General features: G+C 45.2%; 1 protein-coding gene across 8 annotated transcripts in view; it reads left to right on the top strand.

Annotated features, from left to right (window-relative positions):
- CNTFR (ciliary neurotrophic factor receptor) overlaps window positions 1-17,523 on the top strand; it is an 869,018-nt gene that overhangs the window by 827,127 nt on the left and 24,368 nt on the right. For all 8 annotated transcript variants that reach the window (XM_073683161.1, XM_073683177.1, XM_073683152.1 and 5 more), the window contains one exon: window positions 14,242-14,422. In XM_073683161.1, the coding sequence (XP_073539262.1) occupies window positions 14,242-14,422 (181 nt within the window). The remainder of the gene's footprint in view (window positions 1-14,241; window positions 14,423-17,523) is intronic.

Below are 17,523 nucleotides of genomic sequence, written 5' to 3'. Positions count from 1 at the left end.
GTTTACCACGTGCCTGTCACCTCCTTCTACCGTCTTCTGATGTCTACCACGTGTCTGTCACTTCCTTCTGATGTCCACCACGTGCCTGTCACCTCCTGATGTCTACCACGTGCCTGTCACCTCCTTCTGATGTCCACCACGTACCTGTCACCTCCTTCTGATATCCACCACGTGTCTGTCACCTCCTTCTGATATCCACCACGTGTCTGTCACCTCCTTCTGATGTCTACCACGTGTCTGTCACCTCCTTCTGATGTCCACCACATGCCTGTCACCTCCTTCTGCCATCTTCTGATGTCCACCACGTGCCTGTCACCTCCTTCTGATGTCCACCACGTGCCTGTCACCTCCTTCTGATATCCACCACGTGTCTGTCACCTCCTTCTGATATCCACCACGTGTCTGTCACCTCCTTCTGATGTCCACCGCGTACCTGTCACCTCCTTCTGATGTCTACAATGTGTCTGGAGTCCCCCAGGATCGGGAAGCCCTCTCACATCAGTCATATTTATAAGGTTTGTCCTAACCAGATCCCAGTGGAGAATCAATCAGGGTGGGCTCAGAGGTGACGTTTTTCCTTTCATTAGTAGATTCACATAGTGACGTAAAATTGCTTTAAAACCATATTTTTGCCATTTTTGTACAGACATTTGGCCACATAATGTGAATGTACCCTAAATGGGGGTGAAGAGTTTGGCCCCATTACTGACCCTGCCTGGCTTGTAGGACTCATTACCCAGAAGGATTGTAGCAGGGGTCTAACTAGTGCTCAGCCCATCTCTGGTGTGTCTAAGGTATACAGTGTATATACACCAGGAGCATGGCAGGCGTCAGCTATAGGAATGGTGTAAGCAGAGCTCCCCCTGCTGGTGGCCATCAGTGATAACAGGAGTTGTTAAATCACTGCAACACTCCACCCTATGATAATGCACCCATGTAACAGTGCAAACAATTCGGGGCACATGGCGTGGGATGCAGGACACATGCCCGAGTGTTCAGGCCTAACGGCGCCCCCGGTAGGACACCTTATAGCATTATCCATGTGAAGGCCGCCAAGCCTGGTCTCAGGTAACACAGCTGACCTGTCATTCAGTCGTTAATACTCTTGTCATGCAGCACAATTTTTTTGTTGGATTGATCCGTGTTCTCCGGTTTCCTCCAAACACTCCAAAAGGAATCCTGATGGGTTCATTTGCTTCCTATTAAATGACCCTGAAAGTAGGTTGTGAGCCCTACTGGGCAACGACTGCTGTGACTGATGACAATATCTAAAATTAAACCTTCCCCTAGTAGAGATAACAAGATGTTAACCATTTTCCCAGCAGGCTGTAAAGTGAGAGGCTTTTCTGCAGTGTTGTACTGACATCTAGTGGCCATTATGGCATGTACAATATATAGATAATTTTGACATTGAGAAAAAAAAAAAAAAGGAGTTAATGTATTATTTTCTGAAAGTGATATTTGAGGCAGTCCCTGTGAGGGACACAACACCTGAGATGCAGTCCCCGCTGCGACGTGTGGTCGCGCCTGAAGATCTTCTTTGTGGTCGTCTCTTTGCTGTTTTACATCACAGCCTCGTCTGCTGCTCTGTGTCCGGGCCCCTAATGTGATGTAATCTTCGGTATAAGTCAGATAATAAATCTTCGCCCTCCGCTGCTGATCCGGGGTCTGTTTGTGATCAGCGCTTGGCAGCGTTTTTCCTTCAGGAAAAGTGAAGAAAGGATCAGACACGATGGGAAGGGAACATCTGGAGGCGGCAGCGCAGGGCACAGGACGCTCGCCCGTGATCCCTCACCTTGTGGTGCCATAGTGGCCATTACGTATAACACCGAGTTAACTCCTGAGTGACCGGAATACAATTTTTACCTATTTTTCCGCTTTCGGCACGTTGTAATGTTTTAGAATTATTTGTTACTGCACCGATATCCACAGTCAGATGTAGATCCTGATGGGTTGACGGGACCCTCGTATCCTGAGCCCCAGCCACCCCTCAGTCCAGCTGCAAAGCATGTGATTGACAGCAGAGTTATCCTCATAAATATCCAGCGCTTCCCCAATAATGAGCCGTCATTAGTAAAAAAAAAAGCCGAAACCCCCTAATTAGAGCCTGATATTCTGCGTAATCCGTGTGATAATTAACCAAGACCGCCATGTGTCGGTGCTTCAAATGTGAGGGACTCATCAAGCACCCCCGCACCCCTCATTACTGGCATGATAGAAGTGATCAGTAATCCCTTCCATTCAGCATAAGACAAAAGCCCCTCTTCACTCCCACCCTCGGCACCTAGAAATCACCATCTCTGAAGCCAAAGAATAAGAAATTCATGAGAACTTCATCCACCTCCATCGTCCATGTACAATAGACAGCATGGGCCAGCTTTCTGCAGGTGGAGTGAGATTTATGACCACATGTACTATGGCATGGAAGGGTCTATAGTAATTCTATTTCTGGATCATCCGATAACAAGGTATAGGAGATTCCCCGGTCAGTCTGGAGCATTCACTGGGTCATCTGTCAGCAAGAACGTCTACAGTGCAGCCTCCAAATGTAGGAGCCATGTCAGTCCGAGCTCTACGGTACCACATCTAGTGTGTGTGCTATGGAGAAAGTATCAGACATGTCGTATCCACCCTGCATCAGATCAGACGTGTCTTATCCTCCCTGTATCACGCGTGTCGTATCCGACCTGTATCACGCGTGTCGTATCCGCCCTGTATCACGCGTGTCGTATCCTCCCTGTATCACGCGTGTCGTATCCTCCCTGTATCACGCGTGTCGTATCCTCCCTGTATCAGACGTGTCTTATCCTCTCTGTATCAGACGTGTCGTATCCTCCCTGTATCAGACGTGTCGTATCCTCCCTGTATCAGACGTGTCTTATCCTCCCTGTATCAGACGTGCCGCATCCTCCCTGTATCAGACGTGCCGTATCCTCCCTGTATCAGACGTGTCGTATCCTCTCTGTATTAGACGTGTCTTATCCTCTCTGTATTAGACGTGTCGTATCCTCCCTGTATCAGACGTGTCGTATCCTCCCTATATCAGACGTGTGGAATCCTCCCTGTATCAGACGTGTCTTATCCTCTCTGTATCAGACGTGTCGTATCCTCCCTGTATCAGACGTGTCGTATCCTCCCTGTATCAGACGTGTCCTATCCTCTCTGTATCAGACGTGTCGTATCCTCCCTGTATCAGACGTGTCTTATCCTCCCTGTATCAGACGTGTCGTATCCTCCCTGTATCAGACGTGTCGTATCCTCCCTGTATCAGACGTGTCGTATCCTCCCTGTATCAGACGTGTCTTATCCTCCCTGTATCAGACGTGTCTTATCCTCTCTGTATCAGACGTGTCGTATCCTCCCTGTATCAGACGTGTCGTATCCTCCCTGTATCAGACGTGTCGTATCCTCCCTGTATCAGACGTGTCTTATCCTCCCTGTATCAGACGTGTCTTATCCTCTCTGTATCAGACGTGTCGTATCCTCCCTGTATCAGACGTGTCGTATCCTCCCTGTATCAGACGTGTCGTATCCTCCCTGTATCAGACGTGTCGTATCCTCCCTGTATCAGACGTGTCTTATCCTCCCTGTATCAGACGTGTCGTATCCTCCCTGTATCAGACGTGTCGTATCCTCCCTGTATCAGACGTGTCTTATCCTCCCTGTATCAGACGTGTCTTATCCTCTCTGTATCAGACGTGTCGTATCCTCCCTGTATCAGACGTGTCGTATCCTCCCTGTATCAGACATGTCTTATCCTCTCTGTATCAGACGTGTCGTATCCTCCCTGTATCAGACGTGTCGTATCCTCTCTGTATCAGACGTGTCGTATCCTCTCTGTATTAGACGTGTCTTATCCTCTCTGTATCAGACGTGAGAACATGCCATGGTCCAGGGTTCCCGGGCTAGCGTCTTGCTTTTGCCATCACTAATCTGTGATCACATCTGTAACTCCTCTTGGCTTCTTCCATGGCTGCTGCTCTCTGCTGGGTCGTTGGAAGACAGAATTCCCAGCTGGGCCGCATCAGTCTTATAATCCTCAGATTATGGCTCCTAATCCATCACTTACAATTAGTTTTGGAATAAGTTTTCAGCACAACATGGATGGTGTCAGCCAAAGGTCTGTTTTCTTCATGCAGGACCAGGCATCTTTGTCAAGATGACAAGGACACAAAGAAGGAAATCTTCAGAGACTCTAGTAGAGCTGGAAATCTCCGGAGCATAGTCCCAGTCCTAGAGGTGGAAGGTGCTGGGACATCTAATGGGGATGGACAATTGTTACCCCCCTAGTGGTAACAATCAAAAGTAACCTCCGAGTCCTTCAGCTTTGTGACCTGGAGAGTCCCAGATGTTTTGTGTTCTCCATGTTTTTGATCATCTCCTTCCATCCCTTCGCTTGTCCTTCTCTTTTTCACTCTCCTACTCCTCTGGACATGAATGACTTCTCCACTGAGCGTCCATCATTCTGGAGAATGCCGGGCTCCATGTGGTGACGAAGAGGTCGTCAATGGATCTGCTCCCACTGCAACTGATATGTACAAGGCCGAAATACTCAGAAAACACCAAGCTTCTGCTGCCAATGCAAATCCCATGCATCCCTATAGCTGTGCCCCTAGATCTGCTTCCCTATAGCTGTGCCCCTAGATCTGCTTCCCTATAGCTGTGCCCCTAGATCTGCTTCCCTATAGCTGTGCCCCTAGATCTGCTTCCCTATAGATATGCACCTATATCTGCTTCCCTATAGCTGTGCCCCTTTATCTGCTCCCCTATAGCTGTGCCCCTTTATCTGCTCCCCTATAGCTGTGCCCCTTTATCTGCTCCCCTATAGCTGTGCCCCTTTATCTGCTCCCCTATATCTGCTTCTCTATAGCTGCATCCCTGTAGGTGTGCCCCTATATCTGTTTCACTACAACTGTGCCCCTATAGCTGCTCCCCTATATCTGCTTCCCTATAGCTGCATCCCTATAGCTGTGCCCCTATATCTGCTTCCCTATAGCCATACCCTATATCTGCTCCACTATAGCTGTACCCCTTTATCTGCTCCACTATAGCCGTGCCCCTTTATTTGCTTCTCTATAGCTGCATCCCTGTAGGTGTGAACTATAGCTGTGCCCCTATATTTATGTCTTTATAGCTGCACCCCTATAACTGTACCCCATATTTGCGTCCGTGTAGCTGTGCCCCTATAGCTGCGCCCTATACCTGCACCCCTATAATTGTGCCCCTATAGCTGCACTCTTACAACTGCGCCCCTATAGTTACAACCTATAGCTGCACCCCCATACCTGCACCCTTATAGCTGCTCTCCTATACCTGCACCACTGCGTGTAACACTATGATGGGGGATCTATACATCTTTCAGGCAAAATGCCCCTAAGGATTGAGACAGCAGCGTCTGTCAGGGCTGTGATTGCAGCAGATAAATCATCTTTATGCTCCATCCTGATGCAGTGCCGGGCGTAGACTAATGGAGGGAAGATCACACACTGGTCTCGCCAACTGGTGACACAGGGATCCGGTCACCTCCTGTAAGAAGTTGTGGCAGCCGCTCAGTCGCAGGGTGTGGCAGCCGCTCAGTCGCAGGGTGTGGCAGCCGCTCAGTCGCAGGGTGTGGCAGCCGCTCAGTCGCAGGGTGTGGCAGCCGCTCAGTCACAGGGTGTGGCAGCCGCTCAGTCGCAGGGTGTGGCAGCCGCTCAGTCGCAGGGTGTGTCAGTCGCTCAGTCGCAGGGTGTGTCAGTCGCTCAGTCGCAGGGTGTGGCAGCCGCTCAGTCGCAGGGTGTGGCAGCCGCTCAGTCGCAGTGTGTGTCAGTCGCTCAGTCGCAGTGTGTGTCAGTCGCTCAGTCGCAGTGTGTGTCAGTCGCTCAGTCACAGGGTGTGGCAGCCGCTCAGTCGCAGGGTGTGGCAGCCGCTCAGTCGCAGGGTGTGGCAGCCGCTCAGTCGCAGGGTGTGGCAGCCGCTCAGTCGCAGGGTGTGGCAGCCGCTCAGTCGCAGTGTGTGTCAGTCGCTCAGTCGCAGGGTGTGTCAGCCGCTCAGTCGCATTGTGTGGCAGCCGCTCAGTCGCAGGGTGTGGCAGCCACTCAGTCGCAGTGTGTGTCAGTCGCTCAGTCGCAGTGTGTGGCAGCCGCTCAGTCGCAGGGTGTGGCAGCCGCTCAGTCGCAGGGTGTGGCAGCCGCTCAGTCGCAGGGTGTGGCAGCCGCTCAGTCGCAGGGTGTGGCAGCCGCTCAGTCGCAGGGTGTGTCAGTCGCTCAGTCGCAGGGTGTGGCAGCCGCTCAGTCGCAGGGTGTGTCAGTCGCTCAGTCGCAGTGTGTGGCAGCCGCTCAGTCGCAGTGTGTGTCAGTCGCTCAGTCGCAGTGTGTGTCAGTCGCTCAGTCGCAGGGTGTGGCAGCCGCTCAGTCGCAGGGTGTGGCAGCCGCTCAGTCGCAGGGTGTGGCAGCCGCTCAGTCGCAGGGTGTGGCAGCCGCTCAGTCGCAGGGTGTGGCAGCCGCTCAGTCGCAGTGTGTGTCAGTCGCTCAGTCGCAGGGTGTGTCAGCCGCTCAGTCGCATTGTGTGGCAGCCGCTCAGTCGCAGGGTGTGGCAGCCACTCAGTCGCAGTGTGTGTCAGTCGCTCAGTCGCAGTGTGTGGCAGCCGCTCAGTCGCAGGGTGTGGCAGCCGCTCAGTCGCAGGGTGTGGCAGCCGCTCAGTCGCAGGGTGTGGCAGCCGGTCAGTCGCAGGGTGTGGCAGCCGCTCAGTCGCAGGGTGTGGCAGCCGCTCAGTCGCAGGGTGTGGCAGCCGCTCAGTCGCAGGGTGTGGCAGCCGCTCAGTCGCAGTGTGTGGCAGCCGCTCAGTCGCAGGGTGTGTCAGTCGCATTGTGTGGCAGCCGCTCAGTCGCAGTGTGTGTCAGTCGCAGTGTGTGGCAGCCGCTCAGTCGCAGGGTGTGGCAGCCGCTCAGTCGCAGTGTGTGTCAGTCGCTCAGTCGCAGGGTGTGGCAGCCGCTCAGTCGCAGGGTGTGGCAGCCGCTCAGTCGCAGTGTGTGGCAGCCGCTCAGTCGCAGGGTGTGTCAGTCGCATTGTGTGGCAGCCGCTCAGTCGCAGTGTGTGTCAGTCGCAGTGTGTGGCAGCCGCTCAGTCGCAGGGTGTGGCAGCCGCTCAGTCGCAGTGTGTGTCAGTCGCTCAGTCGCTGGGTGTGGCAGCCGCTCAGTCGCAGGGTGTGGCAGCCGCTCAGTCGCAGGGTGTGGCAGCCGCTCAGTCGCAGGGTGTGGCAGCCGCTCAGTCGCAGGGTCTGGCAGCCGCTCAGTCGCAGGGTGTGGCAGCCGCTCAGTCGCAGGGTGTGGCAGTCGCTCGCTGTGCCCGTCAGTTGGCTGGTAATATTGGCTGCTAATAGCGGCGCACAGGCTGATCACACGAGCTTCCTCTCGCCGTCCTCTAATTACGTTTATAAACCCATAAGACGGCAGACATGAGAGGCCGCAATCTAATCAGCGCATCGTATCACGGCACCAACCACAAATACAATTGACTTAATTGTGCATCTATGAGCGGTGCTGTGCTGAGCCAGACGTCTGCGCTTCTGCCTGTCAGTACAGAGCGGGCGGATGGGGCTGCTGCACCCCGCGCTCTCCTCATTATCCTACCTAAATATATATGGACAGTGTTACTGATTAGTAAATGTCTGCAGTAATCAAATCTGATGATCAGTGAGCAGACAGCGCCACCTGGAGGACATGTGCGGCAGAACACCACGCTATCACTGCATTTATAACGAAAGCAATATATGAAGTGTTTGAGTAAGCGGTCAGTGCCCCCATCTATACTGCTCAGCGTCAGCTGTGTGTCCATTTCCTTACACCAGTCCATGGTGGTCTAACGTTCCAGTCCTTGGTGATCTAATGTTCCAATCCCTGGTGGTCTAACGTTCCAGTCCTCAGTGGTCTAACTTTCCAGTTCTTGCTGGTCTAACGTTCCAGTCCCAGCTGGTCTAACATTCCAGTCCCTGCTGGTCTAACGTTCCAGTCCCAGCTGGTCTAACGTTCCAATCCCTGCTGGTCTAACGTTCCAGTCCCTGCTGGACTAACGTTCCAGTCCCTGCTGGTCTAACGTTCCAGTCCCTGCTGGTCTAACGTTCCAGTCCCTTGTAGTCTAACGTTCCAGTCCCTGCTGGTCTAACGTTCCAATCCCTGCTGGTCTAACGTTCCAATCCCTGCTGGTCTAACGTTCCAGTCCCTGCTGGTCTAACGTTCCAGTCCCTTATAGTCTAACGTTCCAGTCCCTGCTGGTCTAACGTTCCAGTCCCTGCTGGTCTAACGTTCCAGTCACTTGTAGTCTAACGTTCCAGTCCCAGCTGGTCTAACGTTCCAGTCCCTGCGGGACTAACGTTCCAGTCCCTGCTGGTCTAACGTTCCAGTCCCTGCTGGTCTAACGTTCCAGTCCCTTATAGTCTAACGTTCCAGTCCCTTATAGTCTAACGTTCCAGTCCCTTATAGTCTAACGTTCCAGTCCCTGCTGGTCTAACGTTCCAGTCCCTGCTGGTCTAACGTTCCAGTCACTTGTAGTCTAACGTTCCAGTCCCTGCTGGTCTAACGTTCCAGTCCCTGCTGGTCTAATCTTCCAGTCCCTGCTGGTCTAACGTTCCAGTTCCTGCTGGTCTAACGTTCCAGTCCCTGCTGGTCTAACGTTCCAGTCCCTGCTGGTCTAATGTTCCAGTCCCTGCTGGTCTAACGTTCCAGTTCCTGCTGGTCTAACGTTCCAGTCCCTTGTAGTCTAACATTCCAGTCCCTTGTAGTCTAACGTTCCAGTCCCTGCTGGTCTAACGTTCCAGTCCCTGCTGGTCTAACGTTCCAGTCCCTGCTGGTCTAACGTTCCAGTCCCTTATGGTCTAACGTTCCAGTCCCTGCTGGTCTAACGTTCCAGTCCCTTATAGTCTAACGTTCCAGTCCCTTATAGTCTAACGTTCCAGTCCCTGCTGGTCTAACGTTCCAGTCCCTGCTGGTCTAATGTTCCAGTCCCTGCTGATCTAACGTTCCAGTCCCTTATAGTCTAACTTCCAGTCCCTGCTGGTCTAACGTTCCAGTCCCTGCTGGTCTAACGTTCCAGTCCCTGCTGGTCTAACGTTCCAGTCCCTGCTGGTCTAACGTTCCAGTCCCTGCTGGTCTAACATTCCAGTCCCTGCTGGCTTCTAGCAGTTAATTCCATTTGTGTCTACTGGATTAATGGTCCAGTCCCTCGACTCGACCAGTTTAGTCCCTTAACACTCTTCTCATTTGGTTCCCCAGTGCAGCAGTTTGGTGGGTTTGTGGCCGGATCTCCAGCACGCTTCTCCTCGATTTCTGCATTCACTCTGGTGCTTTTCTTTCCAGTAGATCTTGAGCTCATGCGGATAACTTGCAGCTCATCCACAATCTCCAACAAAGCCCCCAACAGTCCTGGGTTTGGTGGTGATGTGAGTGATGCATTCTGGGTACAAGACAATATACTGCAATATGGACAGTATACAGGCACCTGCTGACCCCTCACATCATCACACTCACAGCACAGAGGTTAGATCTGGGTGAGGACACAGCCACCTGTAAACCTGATATACTGTAGAATGCGGCTGTGGACTCCCTGCGGTGAGCAAAGTAAAAGACCCCCAGACAAGCACCATGTACATTGTATATAAGTCACCTGGGCCGGATGTCACTGCGCTCCGTCAGCTCTGTCACCCCATCCCTCTACCCGGACTACGAAAAACGTCTGATCATGTTAGGACAGAACTCCGCCGACCCCAGAACTTCACAATGAAGCCAAGAATACAGGATCATGATGCAGTGTCCGTCATCGACCGACGAATGAGCTTCCTCAATATCTCTCTGGACAACAACAGAGTTGCAATGTTGTTAAAAACGTCATATCTCCATTGCTATTATATACACTCATACTATAAAGATAATGTAATACTGCCCCCTATATACAAGAATATAACTACTATAATACTGCCCCTATGTACAAGAATATAACTACTATAATACTGCCCCCTATGTACAAGAATATAACTACTATAATACTGCCCCTATGTACAAGAATATAACTACTATAATACTGCCCCAATGTACAAGAATATAACTACTGTAATACTGCCCTCTATGTACAAGAATATAACTACTATAATACTGCTGCTATGTACAAGAATATAACTACTATAATACTACCCCTATGTACAAGAATATAACTACTATAATACTGCCCCTATGTACAAGAATATAACTACTATAATACTGCCCCTATGTACAAGAATATAACTACTATAATACTGCCCCTATGTACAAGAATATAACTACTATAATACTGCCCCAATGTACAAGAATATAACTACTGTAATACTGCCCCTATGTACAAGAATATAACTAGTATAATACTGCTCCTATGTACAAGAATATAACTACTACAATACTGCTCCTATCTACAAGAATATAACTACTATAATACTGCCCCCTATATACAAGAATATAACTACTATAATACTGCCCCTATGTACAAGAATATAACTACTACAATACTGCCCCTATGTACAACAATATAACTACTATAATACTGCCCCTATCTACAAGAATATAACTACTATAATACTGCCCCTATCTACAAGAATATAACTACTATAATACTGCTCCTATATACAAGAATATAACTACTATAAACTATAATACTGCCCCTATGTACAAGAATATAACTGCTATAATACTGCTCCCTATGTACAAGAATATAACTACTATAATACTGCTCCCTATGTACAAGAATATAACTACTATAATACTGCCCGTATGTACAAGAATATAACTACTATAATACTACTCCTATATACAATAATATAACTACTATAATACTGCCCGTATGTACAAGAATATAACTACTATAATACTGCCCCTATGTACAAGAATATAACTACTATAATACTGCCCGTATGTACAAGAATATAACTACTATAATGCTGCCTCCTATGTACAAGAATATAACTACTATAATACTGCCCCTATATACAAGAATATAACTACTATAATACTGCTCCTATGTACAAGAATATAACTACTATAATATTTCCCCTATATACAAGAATATAACTACTATAATACTGCCCCCTATGTACAAGAATATAACTGCTATAATACTGCCCCTATGTACAAGAATATAACTACTATAATACTGCCCCTATGTACGAGAATATAACTACTATAATACTGCTCCCTATGTACAAGAATATAACTACTATAATACTGCCACTATGTACAAGAATATAACTACTATATTACTGCCCCCTATGTACAAGAATATAACTACTATAATACTGCTCCTATATACGAGAATATAACTACTATAATACTGCTCCCTATGTACAAGAATATAACTACTATAATACTGTTCCTATATACAAGAATATAACTACTATAATATTGCCCCTATGTACAAGAATATAACTACTATAATACTGCTCCTATATACGAGAATATAACTACTATAATACTGCTCCCTATGTACAAGAATATAACTACTATAATACTGCTCCTATATACAAGAATATAACTACTATAATATTGCCCCTATATACAAGAATATAACTACTATAATACTGCCCCCTATGTACAAGAATATAACTGCTATAATACTGCCCCTATGTACAAGAATATAACTACTATAATACTGCCCCTATGTACGAGAATATAACTACTATAATACTGCTCCCTATGTACAAGAATATAACTACTATAATACTGCCACTATGTACAAGAATATAACTACTATATTACTGCCCCCTATGTACAAGAATATAACTACTATAATACTGCTCCTATATACGAGAATATAACTACTATAATACTGCTCCCTATGTACAAGAATATAACTACTATAATACTGCTCCTATATACAAGAATATAACTACTATAATATTGCCCCTATGTACAAGAATATAACTACTATAATACTGCCTCTATGTACAAGAATATAACTACTATAATACTGCTCCCTATGTACAAGAATAGAACTACTATAATACTGCCTCCTATTTACAAGAATATAACTACTATAATACTGCCCCTATGTACAAGAATATAACTACTATAATACTGCCCGTATGTACAAGAATATAACTACTATAATACTGCCTCCTATGTACAAGAATATAACTACTATAATACTGCTCCTATATACAAGAATATAACTACTATAAACTATAATACTGCCCCTATGTACAAGAATATAACTGCTATAATACTGCTCCCTATGTACAAGAATATAACTACTATAATACTGCTCCTATATACAAGAATATAACTACTATAATACTGCCCCTATGTACAAGAATATAACTACTATAATACTGCCCGTATGTACAAGAATATAACTACTATAATACTGCTTCTATGTACAAGAATATAACTACTATAATACTGCCCGTATGTACAAGAATATAACTACTATAATACTGCCTCCTATGTACAAGAATATAACTACTATAATACTGCCCCTATGTACAAGAATATAACTACTATAATACTGCTCCTATGTACAAGAATATAACTACTATAATACTGCTCCTATGTACAAGAATATAACTGCTATAATACTGCTCCTATGTACAAGAATATAACTACTATAATACTGCTCCTATATACAAGAATATAACTACTACAATACTGCTCCTATGTACAAGAATATAACTACTATAATACTGCCCCCTATGTACAAGAATGTAACTACTATAATACTGCTCCTATGTACAAGAATAGAACTACCATAATACTGCTCCTATGTACAAGAATATAACTACTACAATACTGCCCCCTATGTACAAGAATATAACTACTATAATACTGCCCCCTATGTATAAGAATATATCTACTATAATACTGCTCCTATGTACAAGAATATAACTACTATAATACTGCTCCTATGTACAAGAATATAACTACTATAATACTGCCCCTATGTACAAGAATATAACTACTATAATACTGCCCCTATGTACAAGAATATAACTACTATAATACTGCCCCTATGTACAAGAATATAACTACTATAATACTGCCCCTATGTACAAGAATATAACTACTATAATACTCCCCCTATGTACAAGAATATAACTACTATAATACTGCTCCTATGTACAAGAATATAACTACTATAATACTGCTCCTATGTACAAGAATATAACTACTACAATACTGCTCCTATGTACAAGAATATAACTACTATAATACTGCCCCCTATGTACAAGAATATAACTACTATAATACTGCCCCCCATGTACAAGAATATAACTACTATAATACTGCTCCTATGTACAAGAATATAACTACTATAATACTGCCCCCTATGTACATGAATATAACTACTATAATACTGCCCCCCATGTACAAGAATATAACTACTATAATACTACCCCCTATGTACAAGAATGTAACTACTATAATACTGCTCCTATGTACAAGAATAGAACTACCATAATACTGCTCCTATGTACAAGAATATAACTACTACAATACTGCCCCCTATGTACAAGAATATAACTACTATAATACTGCCCCCTATGTATAAGAATATATCTACTATAATACTGCTCCTATGTACAAGAATATAACTACTATAATACTGCTCCTCTGTACAAGAATATAACTACTATAATACTGCCCGTATGTACAAAAATATAACTACTATAATACTGCCCCCTATGTACAAGAATATAACTACTATAATACTGCCTCCTATGTACAAGAATATAACTACTATAATACTGCTCCCTATGTACAAGAATATAACTGCTATAATACTGCCCCTATATACAAGAATATAACTACTATAATACTGCCCCTATGTACAAGAATATAACTACTATAATACTGCTCCTATGTACAAGAATATAACTACTATAATACTGCCCCTATGTACAAGAATATAACTACTATAATACTGCTCCTATGTACAAGAATTTAACTACTACGATACTGCCCTATGTGTGGTAGTGTTGTATGCATAGTGTGTGACTTGGTCAGAGCTCGTGATATACGTGTCGGTGGAGTTTAGCCTATTCTGTATGGTGGATCCTGTGTTTTCTGTATATAGGAGTTTTCTGTTGTTGTCATCATAACTTGAGGTTTTGTCCTCAGACAAAGAACTGCAAGACTTTTATTGTAAATAATAACGTAAAATTTTCTGATGACGCTTCTCTCCGTCTTCTATGCGGTTTTCTCCAGTCGCGGTTGTTTGGTGACACTTTTGTGTTTTCTTGTTGCACAGGTGGAGTTATCAGATGGGACTTCGCACACAATCACTGACGCTTACGCCGGGAAGGAGTACATAATCCAAGTGGCAGCTAAAGACTATGAGATCGGCACCTGGAGTGACTGGAGTGTGGCCGCTCACGCTACGCCGTGGACAGAGGAGCCCAAGTACATCACAACAGAAGCCCAGAAAACAGGTGGGTCTTAGACACGGAGACTCGAGAGATGGTTCATCTTCAACTCTGTTGACACAGTCGGAAACGTCTAGAACAATGTCATAGACTGGACAGCAGAGATACGATCCAGTACTCTTCCTGATGAGAGCATAGTGTTGGGTTGACCAGTCCTGGAGGTCCCACCATTTTTTGTGCTTTATGACATACAGTAGTGTTCAAAATACTATATCAGTCCAATATGACTGACCAGATTAATCAGTATTTTGGTATAAATTATATCACCGCATGTCAGACAATTTACCAGTTGGCGCTGTAGATTCTAAGAAAACCACCAGACTCCGGATTCATGATCTGCTGGTTTTTGAGTCTGTGTATCTGAATAATTAATTGTACAGGGTGTGATCAATATAATGGCAGTGTGGAGGTCAATTAGTGAGGTCAATCATTCTGTGAAGACACAGGTGTGAATCAGGTGGCCCTAGTATAAGGGTGAAGCTAGCACATGTTGTACATGCATTTCTCCTTGAAAGCCTGAGAAATATGGGTCATTCCATACATTGTTCAGAAGAACAGCGTACTTTGAATAAAAAGTTGATTGGAGAGGGTAAAACGTATAAAGAAGTGCAGACAACGATCGGCTGTTCAGCTAAAATGATCTCCAATGCTTTAAAATGGAAAGAAAAACCAGAGAGACGTGGATGAAAATGGAAGACCACCATTCAAATGGATGGAAGAATAGCCAGAATGGCAAAGGCTCAGCCAATGATCAGATCCAGGATGATCACAGACAATGGCAAAGGCTCAGCCAATGATCAGATCCAGGATGATCACAGACAGTCTCAAGTTAACTGTGAGGACTGTGACAGTTAGAAGACGCCTGTGTGAAGCTAATCTCTTACAAGAAGTCCCCGCAAAGTCCCACTGTTAAAAAAAGACTTGTACTGAACCGGATACAATTTGCCAAAGATCACATCAACTGGCCTAAAGCGAAACGGAGAAACATTTTGTGAAAGTAAAATTGTTCTTTTTGGGTCCAAGGACCGTAGACAGTTTGTCAGACGACCCCCAAACTCTGCATTCAGCCACAGTGCACCCTGCAGACAGTGAAGCATGGTGGTGAAGCATCATGATATGGGCATGTTTCTCTTACTATGGTCCGGACCTATTTACCACATACCAGGGATCATGGACCAGTTTGCATATATTAAAATACTTCAAGAGATCATGTTGCCTTACACTGAAGAGGATATTCCCTTGAAATGGGTGTTTCACCAAGACAACGACCCTAAACACACCAGTAAATGAGCAAAATCTTCCAGTCCAACAAAATTGAGGTTATGGAGTGGCCAGCCCAATCCCCAGACCTTAATCCGATAGAACACTTGTGGAGTGACATCAAAAATGCCGTTTCTGAGACAAAGTCAACAAATGCACAAAAATTGTGGGGTGTAGTGAAAGCATCCTGGGGTGAAATAACAGCTGACGGGTGCCAGAAGATGGTTGACTCTATGCAACATAGATGTGAAGCAGTTCTAAAAAATGTGGATATACAACTAAATATTAGGTTAGTGATTCACAGGAATGCTGAATCCTCAAAAAAAGAGACAAATGCAGACACTGCTATTTTTTAGAACAACCCAATGTTCATTTTTTGTTATTTTCTGTAAAGTAATTATAAATTATCTACATTTCTCTTCATGTTGTGAATTAGTGTACAATGTTCCCAATGCTGGAAACAAGCACAACATCTTTATACTAGTTTTTAACTCATGTTTATGAACACACTGCTATGATTTTGAACACTGTTGTATATGCACAGCAGTGTATTCGAGATAGAAGTAGAGATGGTAGCATGTGGCCATTATTCCGAGGTGCCCATTGGAGGCCGGATTATCATGACTCCCCATTATAGTGTAAACCCAGTGACGGCCATCCGATGATGTAGGGTCAATAACATGGATAACCCCTTTACTGCCATTGAGCCCTGGACCTCCATAGTCTACTTAGTATCTGCATGGTACATCTGAGGGACCCACTGCTTCCATAGCTCCATTGCTGTCTCTCCTTTTCTCCTCCTCTATATAACTTCTGCTCCTCCTCTCCTCTTCTGCTCTTCTCATTTGCTTTTCTCTTCTCTCGTTCCTTCTCTATTATTCTCTCTTCTATTCTTCTCTTTCCTTTTCTTTGCTATTCTCTCTTCTCTTTTGCCTTCCTCTTTGCTATTTTCTCCTCTTCTTTCTACTGCTCTTATCTTCATTTATCTTCTTTTCGCTTCTCTCATTTGTTGTCTCTTTTCTCTCTTCTCTCCATTATTCTTTTCTCCTGTGTTCTTCTCTTTTTCCATTCTCTCCTCTTTTCTCCTGTTTGTCTTTTATCTTCTTTCTTCTCCATTGCTCTTCTTTCCCCTCTTCCCTTCTCTTACCTTCTGTTTTCTGGTTTCTACACTGGTTTTCTTCCATTTCTCTGCACTCCTCTTCTCTCATTTTCTTTCCTCTGCTATCTTTCCCCTCTTCACTTTTCTTCCTCTCTTCTCATGTCCTTCTACTTTTGTCTCTCACAGCCTCTTCTCTTCTTCTCTCATCTTCTTTTCTCTCCTCATCTTTTCTCCTATCTTTTCTTCTCTCTTCTCTGATATTCTCTCCCCTTCTTAGTCACTTCTCTTCTCGCCTTTTTTTTTTTCTTTCAATTCTTTTCTCTCCTCATCTTTTCTGCAATCTTTTCTTTTCTCCTCTTTTCCTCTCTCCTCTTCTCTCACATTCTTTCCCCTTCTTACAGTCCCTTCTCTACACTTTTCTTTTCTCTCCTCTTTTCTCCTATTCTTTTCTCTGCTCCTCTCTTTTTTTCCTCTTTTTCTCCTCTCCTCTTCTTCTCTCCTCTTCTATTCTGCTCTTTTCTCCTCCCCTCTTCTTTTCTCCTGTCTTTTTCTCCTCTTCTTCTATTCTCTTCTTTTCTCCTCTTTTTCTCCTCTCCTCCTCTTTTCTCATCTCTTGTTTTCTCCGCTCCTCTCTTTTTCTCCTCTCCTCTTCTATTCTGCTCTTTTTTCTCCTCTCTTTCTCCTCTCCTCTTTTCTCCCCTCCTTTTCATTTCTCCTTTCTTTTCTCCTTTTTCTCCCCTTCTTCTAT

The sequence above is a fragment of the Phyllobates terribilis genome, unplaced genomic scaffold, assembly GCF_046119375.1.
Source record: "Phyllobates terribilis strain yellow unplaced genomic scaffold, ASM4611937v1 Scaffold_1__5_contigs__length_1240528914, whole genome shotgun sequence".
In the NCBI taxonomy this organism is placed as follows: Eukaryota; Metazoa; Chordata; class Amphibia; order Anura; family Dendrobatidae; genus Phyllobates; species Phyllobates terribilis.
The sequence above is the reverse complement of the archived record's forward strand: the minus strand, read 5'-3'. Positions and strand labels throughout refer to the sequence as shown.